Below are 23,649 nucleotides of genomic sequence, written 5' to 3'. Positions count from 1 at the left end.
ACTTCAATAGGATTTAAGCTGCCCAACTGTGCGCAGAGCTGCAACTCATGAAGCAGAGATGGACGCGTGTCTCGGGGACAATGTCAACTCTGCAAAACTGCCTCCAGCTTTCTGGGGGGAAAGCTGCAGCAATCCCAAGCACATCCGTTGCGCAAAATAACCCCCATTTTACTTTATGGGACTTCAAGAAACAGCTTTGGGCTGCTGTGTAACTCTAACTGAAAATTGTGGGGCTCTGCTTTCCAGAAAAGCGTTCAGAGTGGTGGGGTATCTTAACTGGGCTGTGTCAGTTCTCCGGGGCCAGAGGTCCGCGGGGCGGGAAGGGAGAAACTCTCCTAGCAGTTCCGGAGCAGGACTTTTAAATAATTTTGTGTTTGCGTCTAAGGAATGAACTTCCATCCCATTTTAAGAAATGGCCTAGAGATCAGAGCACGTCGATCCGAATCCAAAAAGGCACTTTTCTTTCCGTATTCCAGACAGGGCTGACAGCGGAGAAGTTCTTGAAAGCTTCTTATTTTTTGCAACCTCGGAATGCGAATGGCGGACACTGGAAAGAAGGGGTCGGGGTGCGTTCTGAGACTACCAGCACACCTGATCTACAAGGGCTCAAGGCGAGCAGCGAATATTACCAAGTAAAAATATTAACATACAGGAGAAAGTGTGATAATCTCTGAGTAGGTTTTGTTATGAAATACCTCCTAATTCATTTGCTTCACGATTCACTCTCGATATCAACCCTAATGAAGGGCCGATCTACACTCAGTTCACTAAATGCTGTAATGTGGAGCTCACTGATTGATCTGGCAGACAAGAAGAGGCTTCTCCGGCCGTTATGATTCGCAGTGTCAATAATCCCCTCTGGATCGAGCCCAGAGACAACCGACCTCATGTAAATGCGCCTAGGCTGCAGAAGGACTGGGGTGCTTCTATGAATATTTAGTGAGAGGTCACTTCATAAGTTTTTCAGCCTAGAAAACAAGGTGACAAGGCCAAGAGAAACCCATCCTCCCTGGAATCCCAGAGAGTCTAATCTAGGAACCTTTATTTTAGTGTTATTTTGCATTTTTGCTTTCATATTCCCCCTTCATTCCAAGGAGCTCAGGGTGACGTCTACGGCTCTGCCCCTCTCCATATTGTCTTCGCAACAATCCTGTGATGTCCCTTTGGCTAAGCCGCTAAGGGATGGTGGCTGGTCCAAGGTCACCCAGTCAGCTTCATAGCTGAATGGGAATTTGAACCCTAGTCTCGCCCAGCACCCTAAACAGCACACCACACTGGCACATCCGCGAATGTGTTAAGGAAAACTCAGATGGACGAGGCCTTGGGAAGACTGAGCTCCCACTTATGTTATTTTGAGTCACTGCTGTGGGGTGACTCCAGAGATGACATAACTGCCACTACAGGTGTGCTTGCTCCGCGGTCTAAAAATGGCAAGCTCGAACTTGAGGGATTGGTTTTTAACAGAAACGCTTGTGTAGATGTGAACCTGCCCTCAGCATCGTCATCTGAGGTCCTGCTCAAACAGGTGACACACCTTCGGGGGTTAGGCCAGTGGCGACCAGGAAAAGGTTTGTTATTCTGTAATGGTTGCCGTTTCATTATTGGATAGATCAGGTGGTCGCATGGATTGTAGCTTGTTTTGATTCGGATGTTATTGTCTGAGAGCAGCCATGAAAGTTTAGCAGTGGGGAGGCGAAGTATATTTTAATTCTTATATAACCATCCGCATATAATCTTAATGAAAGAAGAATTCACACTCAGGATGGATGCAGACAGATGGATAGAGAAACAGGCAACGAACGCCTAGATGCATTTTTACTACAGGTAAAAATAAAAGCCTGCCTATCTGAATGCGAATTTCCTGGGAGTCATACCTAACACAAGGTACATTTGTTGCTTCCACGTTAATTGCTTGGGTCAGGGTGGTAGGCTTAACCACTTTCAGTCGAAATGTTCCTGCTTAACTGGTGTGCAATGGGACTCTTTGCAGCAGGGCCCTGTACAGAGGGTGTGGATGAACTCTCCATCCTAAAGCTTTTAAAACGGTACATTTTACATGGCGGTTCAAGCAAATGTTAAGTAAGGTTCCGGACAGAAGCATCACGGGATCCGGTGGTTTATACATGGCACTCTGTATGGATAAGACTGATTTCCTCTTACATATAATACTGTATGTACACTCCAATACAGAGTGCGCACAGACCCTCAAATCCGTTGCTAGGAAGGGATCTCTTTGGGACGCCGCTCTTCCTGCCAGGCTCCTGCAGCTGCAAGGGCGTTTGGGGTATGGACTTCTGTTTCGCTGAAGGATTCTTAAGCCGCGCTGCTTGCCCTCTCCGATTCCTTTCCAAGGAGGAAAGCGTCCATACCTCGGTGGCGAATTGTCTCTGGCCGCTTCCTAGAGGAACTCTACAAGGGAAACCTTTTCGCTTCTCAAAGCAGAGCGTTTTCACAAGGGAGACAAAAGACTCCGGGTTGCGATGAAGAAGCTGCTTTGCTTCAGCTCCTCGTGGCTTTGTTTGTTTGTTTTGACCGCGGCACCTCTGAAGAGCTCTGTGGAATCTTATCCTTGCCCGATTACTTTTCACACAGGAAACGGGCAAGGACCCTAGAAGTTGGGCCTAGGGCTTGCCTAGGACGACCTTCTGGAGGTTTATTCAATCACACCCAGTTCAATGGGGTTGACAGTGTACCTATGACCGCAGTCGAGGACGCAAGCCACGTTCCAGGGCGATACTGCCATTGAAGTGAATGAGTCTGGTTTGCCACCGTTTAAGGCCCTTCTTTCTCACCTGCCCCCTCCAAACTCTGTTCGGCTCATATCAAAAGAAATACCACCTCCACACAAAGCCCCCCCCCCCATGCACCTAACTCCCCACCCACCCCACACAGTACTCCTCACATTGGAAACTTTGGGAAGCTGAGAGACGACAACTTTCCCGGATCAGGAGGTCATACAGAGGTGTTTTCATTAAAAACCAGCAGCAAGAGAATTTGATTTGGGAGGCGGCTTGAGACAGAACATGGCGATGAAGAATGAAATTTTAGGGATTCATTCCTGCACATACTTCTCTGGGAGCAAGTCCCATGGAACTCAATGGCTCTTACTTTTGAGTAGATATGGATAGGTTCATACAGCCAGCCTTATTGTTGGGACCTAGCTTCAACTGAAATAAAGAGGACCTGTTTTCAAGTAGCAGTGTTTATATTACCAATATTTGAGGGTGGGGTGTCAGACCCATTAGGATTAAGAAGCATTTATTCAGAAGCAAGTGCCAATGATGTCAATGGCCTTTACTCAGTAAAAGTTGTGACCCTGGGTTTGTACCACATCCTCCCTTTAGATGTTTGTGGATGCGATTGCAGGCTATTTGCTTGTTTTTGACTTTTTACTGACTGTAGTTTTAATTTTTACCCATCTGTTGCTGTCAGCAACTTTGAGCACGTTTTCAAAAGGCTGAGCAATTTAAAACAAATGAGTAGGAGTTCTCAGGATTGTGACCTCCGTCTATTGACTAGAAGGTACAAACACAAACACCAGACGTCTAACTGTTCTAGATAATTTTACATGAGGGAAAGAGGTGAATCTGAACAATTTTATTTTGCTTTATTATTATTATTAAATTTTACTAACGTTTCCAGATAACGTTGACAAGAAAATTATCCGGGGGGGGGGATGCTGAAACATTCTCTTCAGAAAGATATACAAAAATATTATTCTTTTGACTGGCAACTTGTTAAGTGTTGTTGTTTTATTACTCTAATATTTAAAATCTTATTTCAAAAGAAACCTGTTGGCAGGGATCCCCCACCTCCAGGTCTCCAAATATCAGCAAAGAAGTTTCATTACAACTGCAGCTTTTAAAACTATCTCCAGTTATGTTGATTCTGTTGTTTTAGAAGTCCAGCATATGGGCTTTTAATTATTTCCAAATTAAACATATGCCATGATGCCATACTTCTCTCTCTCTCTCTCTTTTAAAAAAAGTAGATACTTTTTATAAAAAAAGGGGGGAGTTGGAATTATTTTAAAATTATATATATATATGTTACTTTTTTTTAAGAAAAAGGCCTCTTATGAATTGAAGGAGGACTTTAAAAACTCAAGAAAGAAGCATTTCACCCCCTTTAAGTAGGGTCTGGGTTGGATCCTCGAAATGCTCACTGAGGTTGAAAAGGAAACTTTTGCAAGCGCAGTGTGTGGTAGGTACGTCCCTTTTCTATTCTTTGATTTTAATTGCTAGCCTATTTTATCTTGTTAAGTTTGCTAAACTGTATGTGCAAGACACAGAACCCAAGACCCAAGAACAAGGTTATTGCTCTACGTAGGACTGGCGCTGTGGCCAACAGGGGGCGCTCAGACATCCAGCTCAGCCCCCGCCTCTCATCTAAGCCCATCACAACCCCGGAAGAAGCGGGTACAAGCTTGCAAGCTTAGCAGGGTCGAGTACAGATCTTTAGTCCTCATGGATAAAAAGAGATTAAAGGCTAACTTCCGTCTCTCTCCCTCTCTTTCTTTCTCTCCCCCCCCCCTTTTGGTATCAATTTTAACCAACTACAAAAATGTAGAGCTTTTATCCTTTGATGTCTCTCTAGAAAGAAACTGTTACATCAGCTGAGAAATTACATCGTTTGCAGAGCCAACAAATCTAACATGAAGTGGGGGAAATAATTTAATTAATAAATGATCTTCCTTAGAGGCACTTAAAAAAAAGAAGCAGCCTGATCTTTGCCTCCCCTTTTTCTTTCCACCCCGCACCCCACTTTACCAGTGCAGTCCTTTCTGGCTGACTGTCGCTGCATCAGATTGAACGTATCAAACAAAAATAAATATCTGCACATTAAACTCTCTTCTCCTTCTGCATTTGTGGGCGATCTTTCTATTAAGGCTTGCACTTATTTTCCATTCGAATCTATCTTATTTTATTTTATTTTTTTAAATGACTAGAGAGTGCCCGAGAGAAAAGCCAAATCATTAGAGGGGAGAGCAAAACAAGCTAAGAATTAAATACTAAGTCACACATTGTAGCTGGACCCATTTAGGATGGAAAGGCTAAATAAAATTGCAACTGCAACACCCCCCCTCTTTTTTTCTTTTCTTTTTTTAAAGCCTCTTCACCTGTATTTAAATAGCACGTCTTTAATTACAGCGGTCGGGGATGTATGAGGCTGAAATGAAATTAGCAGTCATTACCAGGCCCTTTAACTCCGTGGTGCTTTTGATCAGCGCTAAATTAGCTTCCCAGTCCTAACAAAGGCTCTATAGCAAGCAGTGGGCTGTAAATAAGACAGCTCGACCTGCCCTCAACACCTTTCCTCTTGTCAATCACAGCTCCGTCATTCAACCCAAGATTAACCTTTATCTATCAAATGCTTTTTTAAAAAAATAATGAAAAAGAAATAGAGGGAAAATCCAAAACACTCACAACTTCGTAAAGGGAGCTACCTCCTTTTTAAAATTAAAACGGGGGGGGGGGGTCCTGAATTAAAATTAGCCTTTTTTTTTTTTTGCATTGTCAGGCGTTCGGTAAGGCTTTTTGTGAAGGCATTGCAGTGCCAGTGAGGGAAACCCCCCCTTTCTTTTTCAAGGGGGCTGCAAATCGATAACGAAAGTTGGGGGTGGGGAAGAGAGGCAGAGAAACAGCTGACACCCCCCCACCCCTCCGTGTGCTTAAACTAAAGGCTGATCTTTATTTTACCAGTAGGGGGCGCGAGAGAGCAAGCGCGAGCCTCGGCAGCTGGTACCGTACAACACCTTGCAGATTTCAGGTAATGCATCTTCCCCGATTTCCCTCTTCCTTCCTTCCTTCCCTCCTCTCCTCCCACCCCCGGCTCCTGCCTGCACATCTTCCTTCATTAACCCGTTTCCCGGAAACTCAACGTGCACGGTGTCATAGATTCAGATAGGGCACGGGCAGATCGTCCCCGATAGTTTGGTGTCTTCATCATTTTTTCACATTTATTTTTTTTAAATCAGTTTGGCTCAACTAAATCTCTTTTTTTCTTGCCGAATTGCGTTTACGGGAAAACACACACACACACAACAAGGCTGCTTCGGACTTCCCGCTCTAATAGGGGCAAACCTTTTTAAAGAAAAAAACCCACACAATTAAGCAATACACGGCTCTTTCGCTCTCAAACCCAAACAAGAAGGGGGGGGGGGGGAGGAAGGAAGGAGGGATGGATGGATGGAAAGGGGAGGACAATTATTTTATTTTTCCAGAAACTCTACTTTTCAGTCCAAAAAGGGGGGGGGGAGAAGCGGAAGGGAGAGAGTGAGAAATGTTAAGTATTTGCAAAGTGCAACGCTCTTTTCCTGACGGCTGGAACACAGGAGGTGTGTATATTTCCCAGATCTGATTCCAACACCCCCCCCCCGCCCGCCCCTCAAGTCTCGGAGAAGGCAAGTAAAAGCAGAGACTGGCAGTGCATGTCAAAGTTGGTGCAAGTTACTTACAGGTTTCTGCCACTCCACTTTGGGCTCTCGGCTCGGAGGGCGTTTGATTGGCAGAAGGAAGACAAAGTCCGCGGGGGCTCCTCCGTCCCAGCTCGGCCTCCTCGGGGGCTTGGAGCACTTTCCCCCGGACGGCGGCACTTGCGGATGCTCGGAGGCTCCTCTCTCGCGCCCCCCACCCCCGCCAGCCCCCGCGCTCCAGCCTTCCTCTTCTTCTCCAGCCAGAGTGAATCCAGTTCCGTTTTTCTTCCCCCGGCAACCCGGGTTGCCTACACATCCTTCGAATCCTAGTCCTAGATTTAAACTGCAGCCCCTGGAACAAGGGGGGAGAGGGAGAAAGAGAGAGGGAGAGAGAGAGAGGGAGACAGGGAGAGAGGAAAATCGTTTATGGTATGGCTTAAAAAATCCAAATGGCTGATTTTGTGTGTGTGTGTGTGTGTGTGTGTGTTATAAGAATGCACCCACAACAACAAAAAAGTCAATTCTCCGTCTCTTTCTCTCTCCTCCTCTCTCTCCCTCAACCCCCCCCCTCCGTCCGCAGAGGAGAATAAGAATAAAGAATAAAAGCTTTATATTTTTGCAGTGGGTATTCAAAGATAATTTGATGCTATTGTTTCTGCTACAGATGGTTCTTTTTAATACAATAACAGTGCGCTTTGTGCATGCCACACACAATACAAATCGAAAAGCGTTTTCCTGAATAACCATTTTGTTCTCATTTGTATAGGGGCAACAAAAGGCGCCGTGAAGTAATGGGGATTCTGTTTATTGAAGCCACAGAATAGGGGCTTGATAAAGATTTAGGTTTGGTTGCCCCCCCCCTCCCGCCCAATGGAGGCACACAAATGGAAAAGGACTTCGCAAGACCTAGCCTCTCTCCTATTATTATTATTATTATTATTATTATTATTATTATTGCTATAGATCTGTTTCTTTTTAAAGATGGGGGCTTGTGTCTCCCGCTCGGGTCTTAATCGGCCCTAACATCTGTTTATTTCAATGGGGTGATGGTAGTAGTTGGGGGGTGGTATCCATTGCTTAAAAGGAAAAAAGAAAATTAGAATTACAGAGGAGGGCATGAGAAGGGTATTATTGGATATGCAATACTGAAGTGGACCACACATTTGTACACATTTGTGCGTGCGTGTCTATGCCCTGGTCCCCCCCCCCACACAGGGTTGCAACAGATCCTCCAGTCCAAGCGCGCAACCAAGGAAGAGACGCTTGCCTCTCTCTCCTCTCCCAGATCAGTCCGATCCAGCTCCACAAAAAGTTTTCTTTAGACAATCCCACAAGCAAATGACAGTCAATAGAACCTAATGGCGACACTTTCAAGGACCTCGGTTTAATTGGGCTGTAGATCAAGCTAAAACATTCGCCACTCGAAAAGGCTATCTTCACATCTAATCTCTGCAACGCAGGGCACCTACTCTAAGAGTATTGAAGCGTCCCCCCACCCGGCTCGTTCCCCCTCCGGTCCTGCTCAGCCTTCAGCCCCGACGCTGCTGAGAATCAACGCGCTTCCTTTCCTTCTGCACCAACGTCACGTCTGAAGGGTCCCTCCCACATAAATTTAACACGCATCTCTGCTCCGTCAAGATTACTCGTCCTTTTAAGCGCCCCTAACCTCTCCAGAATGGATTCGATTCACAAGAACGTTAACACGGGATGAGTTCATCCGTGACACTTCCCCTCAGCACTGCTTGGGTCCCCCCCCCCCCCGCTGCGGTGGCGAGGGGCGATTCGGATCCCGGCGATTCTTCCCCAACCCCCAGCACACACTGGCAGAGCGAGGAGGCACACGAAAAGGACACCGGGTCGTGATCCGGGGCATGCAGTCCCTAGCAAAGCAGCCTCCAGAAGGAAGAAGGCATTGTTTCCATATATTTCAACTCGAATCGGTGCTAAAAGTTAAACTGGATAATTTTAAGTCACAGCTTTGTCACATGAGCATGACTGTTTTTTTCCCCTCTCCAGTGGAGACACCCACCCACCCTCGTTCGTTATTTGCCACGAATAAATTAGCAGCGCTAATTGGGGCGACGGGAGATGCCCCGTTGTCGACGGGGAGGGGCCACCTTTCTCGGATTCCTGGGAAAGGAGGCGCACGAGGCGCAGAAATCCTCCCCACTCCAACGCCTTTAGCAAACCGAGTTGCGGGCGCTTGCTTCGCACCGGAGGAAGGCGTCCATTGGCCGAAGAGGAGCGCTTAGAGACAATGGGAGCGCGGCGGGGAAGTTGGGGTGCGGGGCTCTGTGTTCCTCTACCTTTCTCTAGGAATTGATGCTCCGGCCCGAGCCGCTTCTGTAACCCTGTCCTGACCATAACCTACCTCCGTGACTTTTAACCTTGGGGGGGTGGGGAGGAGTGCCACTCTTTAATTAGTTTTCCCACTCCCCCTCTTCCAGCATATAAAATGTGCTTCCCCCTTGCAGCCTTCACTTTCGCTTTTTAATCCCCCCACCCATTATTGGTTTAGAGGCCGCATCTTGGAAAGTCACCTAATAAGGGATTATTGGGGAATTAGAAGTGACACGCGCCGAAGCCAGCCCCTCCCCACATCACTTCGGGGGGGAACAGGCGCCCGGAGAGCGGCATTTCCCACAGCACGTGGCTCGTCTTGCCCCAATCCTTTCCCCTTCCCTCGGCTTGTTAAGAGCAAGCAAAAGGGGCCGTGCGAGACCAGGAACCGTGTTCTAGAGGTCGTGGGAAAGGCGTTCGGCGTCTCTGCCTGCAGAAATAGAGCCAATCTTTAATAGGGCTCGTTGGAGAGACTGGAACCACAAGTCACATAAGGCAAAGTAATGGGATATGAGGACAATCGTTTTCCTGAACTTAAGCCCCATTCCCTGGGATTAAGGTCCGTTGAAATCAACAGAACCATAAATTGATATTTTCTGAGAGGAGGGGCGAGATACGATATCTCACTCCCAGCTGAAACACTGAGGCGAAAAGCAACCAACTCCACTTTTCTTTCTCTTAGACTCAAATAATACTATTCATAATAATCCACATTTAAGCAGGAAGGGGAAGGGACGCTGCTTCACTTCGGCTTAGCAGATTCGTGGATCGCAGCGCCAGAGCTTCTTTCATTTAGTCCCGCAGATTTCAGTGGGAGTTATTCGGCTTAACGGTTCGTAGCACTTTTCCGAAGAGACGGTGGCAATTCTCCTATACCCTCGCATCCCATTTTTACGCTTTCCGTCCCCCCTCCTTTACTTTTTTGCCTTCCCCCTTTCTTCTGAAGATTCATTGCGCTGGCTCTTCATTTTTGAAAGACCATTTAAAGCAGAGAGAATAGCGGGGATTATTACCCACGTCTTTTAAAACGAGCCTAAGGATGAAGTATAAATTAATTATATGACGCACCCCACCACCCTGACCCCATAAGCTTGTTTAACTTGACAGCCGGTCCCTCGATTGCAACCGATCCTGCTTCTCAAGCTGCCACCGTCGCCTCTGCGCGCTCACACGGGGAGTCAATCCATCTATCCCAGAGTAAGCAGCGCGCCAGAGGACCGTCCGCGCCGCAAGGACTCAGGCGTCCGGGCTGCAGCCTTAACGCTCTGGGCCAAAGGCGATCCGCAAAGCAGTTAAGCTGAAATGCTCCCTTAGCCTGCCCCCTTCTCGCTTTGTATAGATGGCGATTTTGATGGGGCCAGGACTTCCAATCCTCATCTCACGGGAGGAGCTCCCAAGGGGGTCAGCTCCAGTACACGGAGGAAGGGTGGGTCTGGGCGTCTGAAGGGTTTACACACACGGCTTTACGCACGCGGGCTGTTGGCCTTCACTGGGCCGTGGATCGGGAATATGCCGAGATCCTGCTACCACCACCACGATCAATGATCACTAATCCGGTTTAGTTAATACTAACTGATCCCCAATCCTTTGCTTCAGCGATGGAAATGCAGATGAAGAGAGGAGTCTCTTCTAACAGAATCTGAAAAGGGGGTCCCTTAAAGTGAAAGAGCAGAAACAGGGAATTCCGCCCCGCAAACTTTGTGGAGAATCGCGATTGGCCAGGAAATAAAGGAACCCGCCATCACGATTCCCTTCTTACCTCAGGAGGATATTTACAGGCGCTCCAGCTCTAATACTGTCGGTAATGTGTACATAACACAGACATCAAACACAAATAATGCATATAAAGGACCCGTTTGAAGGCGGCTTGCCTAATTCGGCTCAACAGTTGTAGATGGGTCTGTCACAGAGTTCTTCTCGGTTGGCATCTCTCTGTGCCTGTTTAGATGTCTAAAAGTTATAGGAAACGGGTTGCTGACCACATAAACAGAACAGAAAAGAGAGAGAGAGATGAGTATCTTAATAGCTATCAAGGCATGTTTTGTGTACGTGTATGTATGCAGAGCTTTCTCTAGAAAGGCAGACTGATAATCCTATACCACTATGTCACTTTCAAATAACGTGATCCCCAAACTGGTTCAGGCGAAGCAATACACGGATTAGGAACCAAATTGGCTCCAATGTCGGCTTCTAACAGCCTGATCCACATCTTGGTTCCGCCTCTCCGGATTCAGGCCAGTAGAGTTGCATTGCACAAGGCAGAATCATTAACGTCGTCAGGACTTTTCCATTGGAATGTGCATCACAGGCAAACCGCACTTTACCGCCACAGTTTGTTTCGTTTCGTTTATTATTGCATCTATACCCTAACTGACCTCCCCAAAGCACAAGGTGGCTGCACCCTTCTTTTATCCGCTCCCCATTTTATCCGCTAAGTGCTTCGGCTTAATTGATTTGTGGATCGCGGTGGAACAATCTTAAGAACAGATGGGGTCGGGACGACGACAGTCAACGTCGTTCCGCAATCTATATACATCTTTTTCAGGCTCCTAAACTAAAAATTGGCCGGTCTAAAGTTTGTGAATCTTGAAAGTCTCTTTTCCGCATCTCCTTAATCCAACAAGTTCCAAAAAGGCTGCCGCTCTCTCTTTGCCTCTGGGACACTTCCATCCACAGCCAGGTTCAGAAGATGCACTTAAATTATGTTAAATTTAATGGGAGCGAAAGGACCGGGGATGACTGATTTTAGTTATTAGGGACGCCTGAGGGTAAAGGAAGAGGCAACTGTACCTCTGCCCAACTTCCAGTGCTAAAGAAGAGAAATGTTCACTCGGAGTTGATATTCTTTTTCTTACACAGTAATAACGTCTGTATCCTAAAACGAGCTAGTTCTGAGAACAAATTCTAATTAAGTGGGCTTATCAGGAGCCAAAATGATTTTACTTTGTTTTTTTAAATAAATAAATAAATTCCCATCTGTTGAGTGCTGTGAATTTTCCTTCACCTCCGTCTGAACGTCTCCGGAAATATATTAATTATATTATCTAGACCAGATATGTTTGTCCTGAATTAACCCAACACAAATAACGTTTTGGATCTGAAAAAGACTGTCCTGACACAATCCATTCATATAGACAGACTTCCAAGGAGAAAGAATTTTCACAGGAAATTAAGTTTCATTAACATATTTCACCTGGAGGTGAAGTCCCATTTAAATCGATTTACTTCCCCGTAAATGGGTGTCTGTGCTGCGTACAAATTTACCGTAAGTTGAACTCGCTTCTATTCACCGACAAGTATAAGTTCATTCATCTAGCAACACGACGGAATAATTCGCATTGGAGGAGATTTAAATCTCATTGAAGTCAATCAGACCACAGCTCAGTCTGTGGCCGAGTAAAGCGAAAGTACTTCGATTACGTACACCAGGGTTTCACGTTTTACCTTTTTATCACGTCAATGCACTAACCACACACTAAAACCACTTACTCTGGAGGAAGCCCATTGACATAAAAATTATTTGGGAGTAAAGATATTGTGGCTCACAGCAATCGGATCTGAAAGGTACCAGTAGGATTATGGATCGGGTTATCTACACAGTTTTAATGCGTGACTTCAGTTTAATTAGGCTGAGAACTGGATAATCACGTTTATGGAAGAGAATTTTGGCGTATGTAACACCTTTGTCATCGCATCCAGCAGTGATTGAGCTCAGTTGTAGCCGCAAGACCGGTTACCCGCCAAACGGCAGGATCGGACTCCGGAGTCCGCAACAGCCCGATTCTAAACACAGCAGAATTAGAAGTCAATTTCCATGGCGATCAATTGGTCTGACTTCCAAGTAAACGTCTTTGGGGTGAGGCGGCAAAACCTGTGGGCATCATTTCTCTACAGCCGGAGCAGCAACTGCTACAGATTTCTCCAGCAAACGTCTACGCAGGAGCTGCGCTGTCTATGGAAGTTGCCCCTAAAACTACCGCTCAGCAAGAGGAATTCACTCATCTTATACTGCGCCACTTGAAACGGATAAGCCGGTGTGTGCGTGCGCCCCGGGGTGGGTCGCAGTCCTCCTCTGAAAGCCCTCCGCCCTAAAGCATTTCAAGACACACAGGTACCAACTACCAAAGTGTTGCGAAGGTTCGGGAAATGACAACTGGCAATTGGAAACTCTCTTGCTTAAGCCCTGCTTAAAGCGAGCTGGGCTTGTACAAGAAGAAGGCCCCGGTGGATTGGGCCCCAGGTCCTTTCCGGATATTATTTTTAATTCTGAGTTCTCACATATCTAGGTTAGAACAGCCGTGTGCAGAAAGGCTGCGCCTCGCAGCTTCCACCCACAGCCTACAGCCACATTATCCAGACAAGACAAACCTTGCCTCCTCGGAGACGCGGCTTCTTCAGCAACTCCACCAAGTGGAAGTTTTGCTCAGCCGAGAGTCCCGTGCTCTACGTGCCGGGAGGCAGGAAATATGTCACCAGGCGTTTCCACACTTGCTACTCAAAACAATTATTATTATTATTATTATTATTATTATTATTATTATTATTATTATTATTATTATTATTATTTTGCATTACCGTATTTCAAATCTAAAATCTGCAACTGCTAGAAAGTATGATGGATGTCCTTTCTAATCTGCATTAGCAGCAATTTGGGTCCTTTCACACCAGGCTTAAACTGGTTTGTGCTTAAAAACTTCACATTGGCTAGAAGGAACACTTGATTTCTCAACCCACATGAACGGCATTCCCGTGTTTTGGCACCTGAGGCTTAAGTGATCTTCTAGCTAGCCCCTATTCATGTATTTATGCCAACCTCTAATCACTGTCAATGTAGAAGAGAACGTGGAGGAGAGAGATTTGTAATGCTAATGAGCATTCTGGCCAATGCTGGCTTTACATATACTCTGGCTAATGCCTAAGAAACTGAGCTGCGAACAACAACAACAAAAACCCACGTTTTAGCCTCTCCATGAACTCAATAGCTCCTTTGGCAAGATCAGCTCTGCACCCACACTAGCTTTCCTTATTAGGTTGTTTCAATATATATGAATACCTTTGAACACTCGAAAGTGTTAAATAAATAACAAAGACATTTGTAATGCTGGTTGAATTAACAGTCATTCTAAGCCATACATGTGAAATTACCCCCGTGAAATCACAAACTGCAGAAGGGGCTCAGATGTGCTTTTTGACTGTTGAGCGATATCCTGCACAGCAGCCACTGCTTAGCTGAACACCCACAAATATGTTTCCCTTCCTTGATACACTTTTACAATTCGCAGTCAAAGGATTTATGGAGTGGTCAAAAACGGGTTTTCTTTTTGTAAAAGATTTGCAGAAGAGCATGTATGAAACCAGTGGGACGCAGGTGGCGCTGTGGGTTAAAGCCTCAGCGCCTAGGACTTGCCGATCGAAAGGTTGGCGGTTCGAATCCCTGCGGCGGGGTGCGCTCCCGCTGCTCGGTCCCAGCGCCTGCCAACCTAGCAGTTCGAAAGCACCCCCGGGTGCAAGTAGATAAATAGGGACCGCTTACCAGCGGGAAGGTAAACGGCGTTTCCATGTGCGGCTCTGGCTCGCCAGATGCAGCTTTGTCACGCTGGCCACGTGACCCGGAAGTGTCTCCGGACAGCGCTGGCCCCTGGCCTCTTGAATGAGATGGGCGCACAACCCCAGAGTCTGTCAAGACTGGCCCGTATGGGCAGGGGTACCTTTACCTTTACCTTTATGTATGAAACCAAGGAATGGTACTACTTATTCTGAATCAATCAATCAATCAATCAATCTAGATCTTAAGAATTCCTTAGCATCCTATCTTAAGGCATAAGGACCATTTGCTATTACAGTATAAATCTCTCTCTCTCTCTCTCTCTCTCTCTCTCTCTCTCTCTCTCTCTCTCTCTCTCTCCTCTCTCTCTCTCTCTGTGTGTGTGTGTGTGTGTGAACATTTCACAAAACAACCTTCCCCAAAGCATAGATTTTGACAAGTTTATACAGAAGGATAGGAAGATGATGCTTAAAATATCACTGAATAAACTCATGATGAGTAGTTTTGGTAGTACAGTTCTTACATTTCCTCCTGAAATTCTTCCTCTAAAAATATTTTCTGTATTCCACATCCATTATCTCTTCAATAGAGAAAGGGTTAGCATTAAAACCTCTCCCCATTAAACATTTCCCCCATAATAAGGCTGGAACTTGGTTTTAGTCTGCTTGCTGCCACTGCTATCGCCTCACACCACAGCCAATGGAGGTTGAAAGAAACCTTTCAGAATTAAGACGGTTGGCAATTGTAGTGCATTACATATATTATAATGTGAAAAGTATTGTGTATCTTTCCACCATTAAAGGAGGCTGAGAGGTTTTTAAGTTTTCAAATTAAAGTGCAGCTTATCACAGGGGAAATGTTTCTGCTGAATTCTCTCCCGACACACACTTGGTGGGTCAATCACCCCCCCCTAATGCTTCCTACAACTTTCATAAATTGCTCCCCCGCCTCCACCTCCCAATTTTCTCTGTCTTTTACAGGTAGATAAGACAAACTGACCCACCACTGAATTATTGTTCAGCATCCAAACCAAGGAAAAATGGTGAAATGGCAAGTCTGTGAGAGAAGGCCACTAGATCCGCTCACTTTTTCCAAACATTATAACATACTACCTATAAACCACAAATTAACTTTTCCTCTATAATGTGCTGGGGAAATTGTTCAGACAATTAAATGTGATCGAAAGCACCTTCAAACGACCAAAACGTTTAAGGAACAGATTTGTCTTTGTCCCAGTTGCAATTCATGGCCCCAAAAGAGGGATGTTTACAAGCTCTGATTGCTAGGCCAATACTGATATCTGAGAACTGTCTCATTCATATTACAGGGAGAAAATAACTCTCATTATTTGCTACAGAATTCCTTGTCACCAGTTGCTATAGTGCCAGAAATACCTTGAAAGCTATGTAACCACTTGCTATAGTTCAGGATTTTCCCCAGAATATAAGAGTATGGGATTTAGAATCCTGCAATGTATTTTAACTCTTTCAGCACCATCTCCTCCAAGAAAATGTGTTCAATTGAAAACTGAGCTAATTTACGATGTAGTCTTCACCCAAATTACCAGCGATTTCTGCACAAATCCCATTGAAATGAATGGGACTTGCATTAGGACCAGGCTATGAGTGTTGCTGTCTTCACTGAGATTAAAGCCACCTGAGATTCAACAACTTTGCCTCTGTCCTCACCCAAAAGGAATAGACCAAAAAGGAAGGGAGGAGTAGTACTGTATATAAAGGATGTGTACACTTGTAATTTCAGAGCCTTTGTCTATTATCTTTGAGAATTCTTGGAGAACAGGTGAGGTCCCTACAGACTGGAGGTGAGCGAATGTTATTCCCCTCTTCAAAAAGAGGAAAAAAGAAGACCCAGGTAACCACTGACTGGTGAGCTTGACATCGATACCAGGAAAGTTCCTAGAACAGCGAAGTCAACAGTTGGTCTGTGAGCACTTAGAAAAGATGCTGTGATACTAAGACACAGCATGAGATAGATAGATGATAGATGATAGATTAGATAGATAGATAGATAGATATAGATAGATAGAGATAGATAGAGATGATGATAGATAGATAGATAGATAGATAGATAGATAGATAGATAGATAGATAGATATAGATATAGATAGATATAGAGATAGATAGATAGATAGATAGATAGATAGATAGATAGATAGATAGATAGATAGATAGATAGATAGATAGATAGATTAGATAGATAGATAGATAGATAGATAGATAGATAGATAGATAGATAGATAGATATAGATATAGATAGATAGATAGAGAATCCACCAATCTGGCTAGGTTTCCCCAGTCACTCTGGGTAGCTTCCAACCAAATATTAAAAATACAATAAAACATCAGTCATTAAAAACTTCTATAAACAGGGCTGCCTTCAGATGTCTTCTAAAAGTCAGATAGTTGTTTATTTCTTTGACATCTGATGGGAGGGCATTCCACAGGGAACAAGTCATGCCAGACAAATCTCATTTTTAAATTTCTTTTTATGGAGTTACAAGCTTGGTGGATCAGGTGAATGCTGTGGACATAGTGTATCTTGATTTCAGTAAGGCTTTTGACAATAATATTCTTGTGAGGAAGCTGGTAAAATGTGGGTTGAACGAGTTAACTGGTAGACATGGGCATAGCCAGGATTTTTTTTTGGGGGGGGGCGCAGCCTTATCAGGGAAGGCAAAACCGACTGATATGTGATGCAATTGGTCAGTTAGTTAAGTATTTTTATTCATTTGCTTGATTGCGGGGGCAGCTGCCTCCTGCACCATGGTTTCTCATCATCCTGGAAAAAAGTGACAAGTGCAGTGCTGTAGGCTTCTGTCCTGGGTCAAATATCTTAAGGGCTGCCCTATGGAAGATGGAAGAAGCTTGTTTCCTCCTGCTCTGGGTGGCAGGGCTCAAACCAATGGCTTCAAGTTACAAGAAAGGAGATTCCGACTAAACATCAGGAAGAACCTTCTGACAGTGAGAGCTATTAGACAGTGGAACTGTCTCCCTTGGCAGGTGGTGGACGCTTCTTCATTGATGTTTTAAAGCAGAGGTTGGGTGGCCTTCTGCCATGGCTGCTTTAGCTGATATTCCTGCATTGCAGGGGGTTGGACTAGATGACCCTTGGGGTCACTTTCAACTCTACAATTCTATGAAATGGGAAGCAAATCAGAGTAACTTCAACTTTCAGTGTTGCAATATACATTTGGGATAGTTTTGGCAAACATACCGTATTTTTCACTCCATAAGATGCACCAGACCATAAGGTGCACCTAGGTTTGGGAGGAGGAAAACAAGAAAAAATTATTCTGAATCCCAGAAGCCAGAACAGCAAGAGGGATCTGATTTCTGGGATACCGTGTGGCTGTTCTGGCTTCTGGGATAACCGCGCCAAGCCTCTTCAGGGCAGCGGGATGAAGGCTCCCCCGGCCTGAAGAGGCAGAAGCCAGGACAGGCACGTCACTGAAGGGGCGCTGCACAGTTCTCCTTCTCTGCACAGCACCTCTCCTTCGCAGGAGAGGTGCTGTGCAGAGAGGGAGAACTGCGTAGCGCCCCTTCAAGCGAAGCTGGAGAAGGAACAAGAGACCCTTCTGTTCCTCCTCCAGCTTCGCAGGATAGGCACATCGCTGAAGGGGTGCTGCGTAGTTCTCCCTCTCTGTGCAGTGCCATTCGCTCCATAAGACGCACTCACATTTCCCCTTACCTTTTAGGAGGAAAAAAGTGCATCTTATGGAGCGAAAAATACGGTATATATAGATACAGTGGTACCTCGGAACTCAAATGGCTCCTTTCTTGAACATTTCGGCTCCCAAATGCTGAGAACTCAGAAGTAAGTACTCTGGTTTTTTAATGTTTCTCGGAACACAAAGGTCCAACACAGCTTCTGCTGTGCAAAAATCTAGCTGTCGGCCAATCAGAAGCCAGGCCTTGGAACGTGAATGTTTCGGAAATTGAACGGTCTTCCGGAACGGATTATGTTCGAGTTCCGAGGTACCACTGTAGTACAGAAAGAGACTTCTGCATGCCTCAGTATACCATTTGCTGGGGTTCATTGTGTTCATGTCCTCTTGGAGGACTCCCCATATGCATCTAGCTGGCCACCATGGGAATGGAATGCTGGACTAGATGAGACTTTGGTCTGATTCAGGGGAGCTCTTCAAATAATAAACAAACAAGAATCAAACATACAAATAGTAAACTTATTTTCAAATGTGGATCGCTGACCCTGATGTTGGGAAAGATGGAGGGCACAAGGAGAAGGGGACGAGATGGTTGGATAGTGTTCTCGAAGCTACCAGCATGAGTTTGACCAAACTGCGGGAGGCAGTGGAAGACAGGAGGGCCTGGTGTGCTCTGGTCCAGGGGGTCACAAAGAGTCGGACAGGACTAAACAACAACAACAACAATAGAAGTATCAGCAGGCTTGGGGGAATCCCAAGGTTTGCAGAAGTAATATAAAGAAATAAAAACCCTAAAGGGGTGTGTGGAATCTCAAAATAGAACAATGAGGACAGAGCATGTTCGGTGGGAATATTATGCTATGTAGGGAAGCAGAAAACTGGGTGAGCAGGAATCAAATGGCACATCAAAGAAAAGGGCATGGATGGAATCGTAAACTGGAGTACTCTATACTGTAACATTTTTCTGAAAGTGCCACATGCAATAAGAAAAGTCAACAATCTAAAACAGTTCTTCATGGGAGGGTGGGGCCCTGATTGACTCCAGCTACAAAAGTTGAGGTTGCTGAACAGACTCTTGGGTTGGGGCATTGTTAGGGGTTTTGGCTGGGTGGGAGGTTGCTGCTGTTATTGATATTATTATTTGTATATTTATTTTAGATCATATGATAATTTATGTGGAAATTGTTTAATTTGGTTCTGTATTTTGTGGTGTTTTATTTATTGTTTATGACTACTATTGTTACATTATAGAATTCTTTTCATGTTGTTGAGCATGGTTTGAACTATGGAAAGGCGGCATACAAATTAAATGATGGGTGCATGCATGCATGCATGTATGTAAAAATACTAACCACTTAAGTTGGTGTACTTGTACTCAGAACTGGCAGATTCTGATCCTGAACAGATTTTCCTTGATGCAATGACTGAGTTCTGTGTCAGTGCCACTGACTTCACTGTGAGTGCCCTGTAAGTATACACAGGTTGAACATACCCACAACACTGAAGAGAAGAGGACATTCCTTGCTCAGTGCATCTGCTGAAGCCCTGCAGTACTACGATTTGTGACCTTGAAATCAATGGAACTTATTTTCAAGGAGCACACATGGAGTTGTATCCAACTTTAGTCCTACTCAGAGTAGACCCATTAAAATTAATGGAAATGGCTAAATTAGGTCCATTATTTTCAATGGGTCTACTTTGAGTATAACTTAGTTTGATACAGCCTATGTTTAGGATTGCTAGTCTTGGAAAACGCTGATGAAATCGGTTAGGTACAGAAGGTTAACATTAAATGAGACAGCAGTTTGAAGCTTTCTACCTTTTCTCCGATGATGCTGATGGAATAACTCCAGAGAAAGCAGCCTTTTATTTACATTGAAAGACAGGATCCATCCCAGCCCCAAAGCATTTTGCTGCCTTGAAGAGGGATCATCCAGGATCCCACTGCAGCAGATGCTGCTGGGGTACTCCTCTCACATCACACACCACTCCACATCAGCTTCCCTTAAAAACAATGCTATTTGAAGTGATCTATTGGATTGTTTGTGGGCCAGCCCAGTAAAAATAAATCTATCCTGAATTATTTTTCTTATTTACCAAGACTTATGAGAGAATGGGTGTGGCGAGAGTGAGTGAACGAGAGAGAGAGATTGTGTGTGTCTTCCACTCCTCCAATTAGCAAGGAAAGAGCAGCCCTCAATTGGAAATTCCTCTGGGCTAAATAAAGCCGAGTTCCACCTGGTCCTTGCCTCCCTTTGTGTATTCAACATAATTAAGCCATAACAGGAATGTGGAGAGGGCTATTACCAGACCTCCACTCATCTTTGTGGTTTCATACAGTCTCCTACCCAGACCTCCTTTCCAACTTCATTGCTGTTGTCCATATTGATTATATTTATTCTAAAGGAAACCTTGGTTACTCACACAGAGATCCAGGATATCCCAACTTTAATGGGATATTTGCAGAATTCAGATGGATTTCTTTTTTTAAATTCTGTCACTTTTCTATCCTAGAAAGTGTCCTCAAGACACCTCATGCATACCTTTTAATCCACATTTGCTTTGTTTTAAAAAATCTAAGACGCAATTAAACCCAACTGAAAATTATAAAAGAGGACAAAAACAGCAGCAATATATTATCTGGCCAGATCTCTGAAAATGCCCATAACGTAAGAACTAAAAGACCAAGGAAAGCTTGTCTACTGAACTTCCTTCAGTAGGGAGTATGACCGAGAAAGCAACACTAGAGAAAAGGTGGTGCCCCTGTAACTATCAGCCTGATTTTAGAAAGCTAAGCAGAGCCAGCCCAAGACATTTTGCTGTCTGAGGGAAAGGACAATATGGTTCTCCCTCATGTAGAGAAGCTGACTGGACTGGCAATTGACTCTTATTTTAACACTGGCAATGGAATAGCATCCCCCATGCACCTAACAGCAGCAGGCTAGTTTTTTGGGGTACATGACAGACTGTGACATACACCACTGATTTCCAGCAGAGGGGAATGACCAGGGAACCTTCAATATCTGCTGCCTGAAACAATTGGCTCACGTTACCTAATGGTGAGGTCAGCTCTCTAGCCAATGCATGCTATGGTCTTAGGAACTTTCAGCATACTATTGTGCCCTGCTTTGGAGATAATTTACCCAAGCTTGCATCAAGTTCAGTCACAGTCTTCCCTAGGTCCACCACAGTGGGGACATTGGTTTCTGGGTGGGAGTTGATCACGGTGTGAATTTGCCAAGCGTGCCTTCCTCCTAGCACGTTTCTCCCTTGTATCCTGAGTTTGAGCGTCTTCAAAGCCCATGATACCTTTGGTAAAGGCTGTTCTCCAACTGGAGCACTCGCAAGCCAGTATTTCCCAGTTGTCAGTGTTTATATTACCTTTTTTTCTTAGATTTGCCTTGAGATAGTCTTTAAATCTCTTTTGCTGACCACCAGCATTACGCTTTCCATTTTAAAGTTCAGAATAGAGTAGTTGCTTTGGAAGACGATCATCAGGCATCCGCACAACATGACCAGTCCAACGAAGTTGATGTTGAAGCATCATTGCTTCAACACTGGTGATCTTTGCTTCTTCCAGTACACTGATATTAGTTCGCCTGTCTTCCCACTTTAGCTAATGAGGCCTCCTGCTGCTGCTGCGCCACCAGAGCACGATTTCTGTTCTCATCCTGAAGCAAAGTTCTTAACCTGAAGCACTATTTCTGGGTTAGTGGAGTCTGTAACCTGAAGCGTATGTAACCCGAGGTACCACTGTACTGGTAAGTGGTACACTGGATGACTATATTTAAGTTTAATCAGCCAGATAAGCGGAGACTATGATTGGACAGTACACAGTAGATGAGCTGGATGGGAAAATTAATGTCCTACACTCCCCCCAAAGGAAAAGCTTTGCAGCCAGAGGGTGCTCCTGGACCTAGCTTCACTCCTGGAGTCCCAGGCTTAGAGTGACTTTTTCCAGCTTTGATTGATTCACAAATGTACGGTGTATATATGTGGGTTATCTTGAAGATAGTCTAGAAACCAAAGCCTCAGGACTGAAGAGCATAATATACTGTGATCATATTATACCTACTTTGAAGACACTATCTTATTCACACTTACTTGGGCCTTAGTCCACTGGACTCAATTACTTTGAAGAAATTATTAACAGTTGCAATGAAATTGAGTTTTTTCTGAATCCAGTTGAAGTAGCTTTGACTGAACTTTAAAATCCTGAAATACCAAATTCTGAAATAATCAGGAACCAGATTTTGTTTCTTGATCTCAAAACATTCTGCTTCTCCTATGATCCAACTCCTATGATCCAACCTGATCCAGATCTTGCCCTTTTCAGATGTTAGGTTAATTTCCACTATAAGCACTGCAATTGTGGCCCTGGAATGCCTTTTTTACAATGGTCTATTTGTCTTCTTACGTTGCTGTTTCATGAGAGGCAACTGGAAGACATTTTTAGTTTGCCACATGGTTGGGTTTAAGTTTGTACATTAGTATTAACTGTTTTCATTTTTCTTTCTGTTTTTTTTAATGGATTGGTTTTCTGAAGTTTTATTATTTGATACTTTAAAAAAAACACAATTTTCAGAACTACCTAACCCAACCTGAAAAACAATAAATAAGTACTGCAAATAAAAGAGCGCCGGTAACTGCTTAGGGCAGACTCAATGCTCTCTGTCACTCTTGTGCCTTTCTTTCAGGTTGGGAAGGGAAGTTGGCATGGCTTTCCACAGAAATCCTAACAGAAATCCATACTTTCCTGGGGAAAAGTCTCAATGGGGCTCAAAGGTCCTTTGTACTGCTGATTTGGCTGTTTCATTTGGTTCACAGTCATGATTATTTTAATGTGCAAGACTGCAGTATCTGGTGAACATCTGGTATCTCCTTGGGATTTTTAAATTGATTAAATATGGCAGAGATGAAATTTAGTAAAAATATTCCCTGCCACGTAATAACTAGCAACTTTCCGGATTCATGATGTGTTGAGTCAATCCAGTCGCAATTACTAGGAACACTAATAAATAAGGAGTACGTTGGCATTCCGCACAAAGTCGTAGGTCAGATGCATATTCCTGTTCAAAAGGAATAGACCAAACAGGAAGGGAGGAGTAGTACTGTATATAAAGGATGTGTACACTTGTAATTTCAGAGCCTTTGTCTATTATCTTTGAGAATTATTGGAGAACAGGTGAGGTCCTACAGACTGGAGGCGGGCAAATGTTATTCCCATCTTCAAAAAGAGGGGAAAGAAAGACCCAGGTAACTACCGACTGGTGAGCATGACATCAATACCAGGAAAGGTTCTAGAACAGATAATTCAACAGTCAGTCTGTGAGCATTTAGAAAAGGATGCTGTGATACTAAGATCCAGCACGAGTTTCTCAAAAATAAGTCATGCCTGATCAATCTGATTTCTTTTCTTTCTTTTTTTTTGGATGGAATTACAAACCAGGGAAATGCTGTGGACATAGTGTATCTTGATTTTAGTAAGGCTTTTGACAAAGTCCCCCATGATATTCTTGTGAGGAAACTGGTAAAATGTGGGTTGAATGATGTAACTGTTAGGTGGATTTGTAGCTGGTTGACTGACCGAACCCAAAAAGTACTCATTAATGGTTCCTCGTCATCCTGGGCCTGTAGTTGTCTTTATAAATGATTTGGATGAAG

General features: G+C 44.4%; 1 protein-coding gene across 8 annotated transcripts in view; it reads right to left on the bottom strand.

The window, feature by feature from the left end:
• The window catches only part of LOC310845006 (uncharacterized protein), a 448,061-nt gene that overhangs the window by 94,788 nt on the left and 329,624 nt on the right, over positions 1–23,649 (bottom strand). For all 8 annotated transcript variants that reach the window (XR_014564412.1, XM_083739873.1, XM_083739868.1 and 5 more), the window contains exon 6: positions 6,458–6,767. Coding sequence is in view for 7 of the 8 variants with exons in the window: in XM_083739873.1 (XP_083595999.1) it covers positions 6,458–6,767 (310 nt within the window). In the remaining variant the exon portion in view is untranslated. The remainder of the gene's footprint in view (positions 1–6,457; positions 6,768–23,649) is intronic.

This window comes from Podarcis gaigeae (assembly GCF_964106915.1).
Source record: "Podarcis gaigeae genome assembly, chromosome: 5".
Taxonomy (NCBI): domain Eukaryota; kingdom Metazoa; phylum Chordata; class Lepidosauria; order Squamata; family Lacertidae; genus Podarcis; species Podarcis gaigeae.
This window is presented reverse-complemented; position numbering and strand designations above follow the sequence as displayed.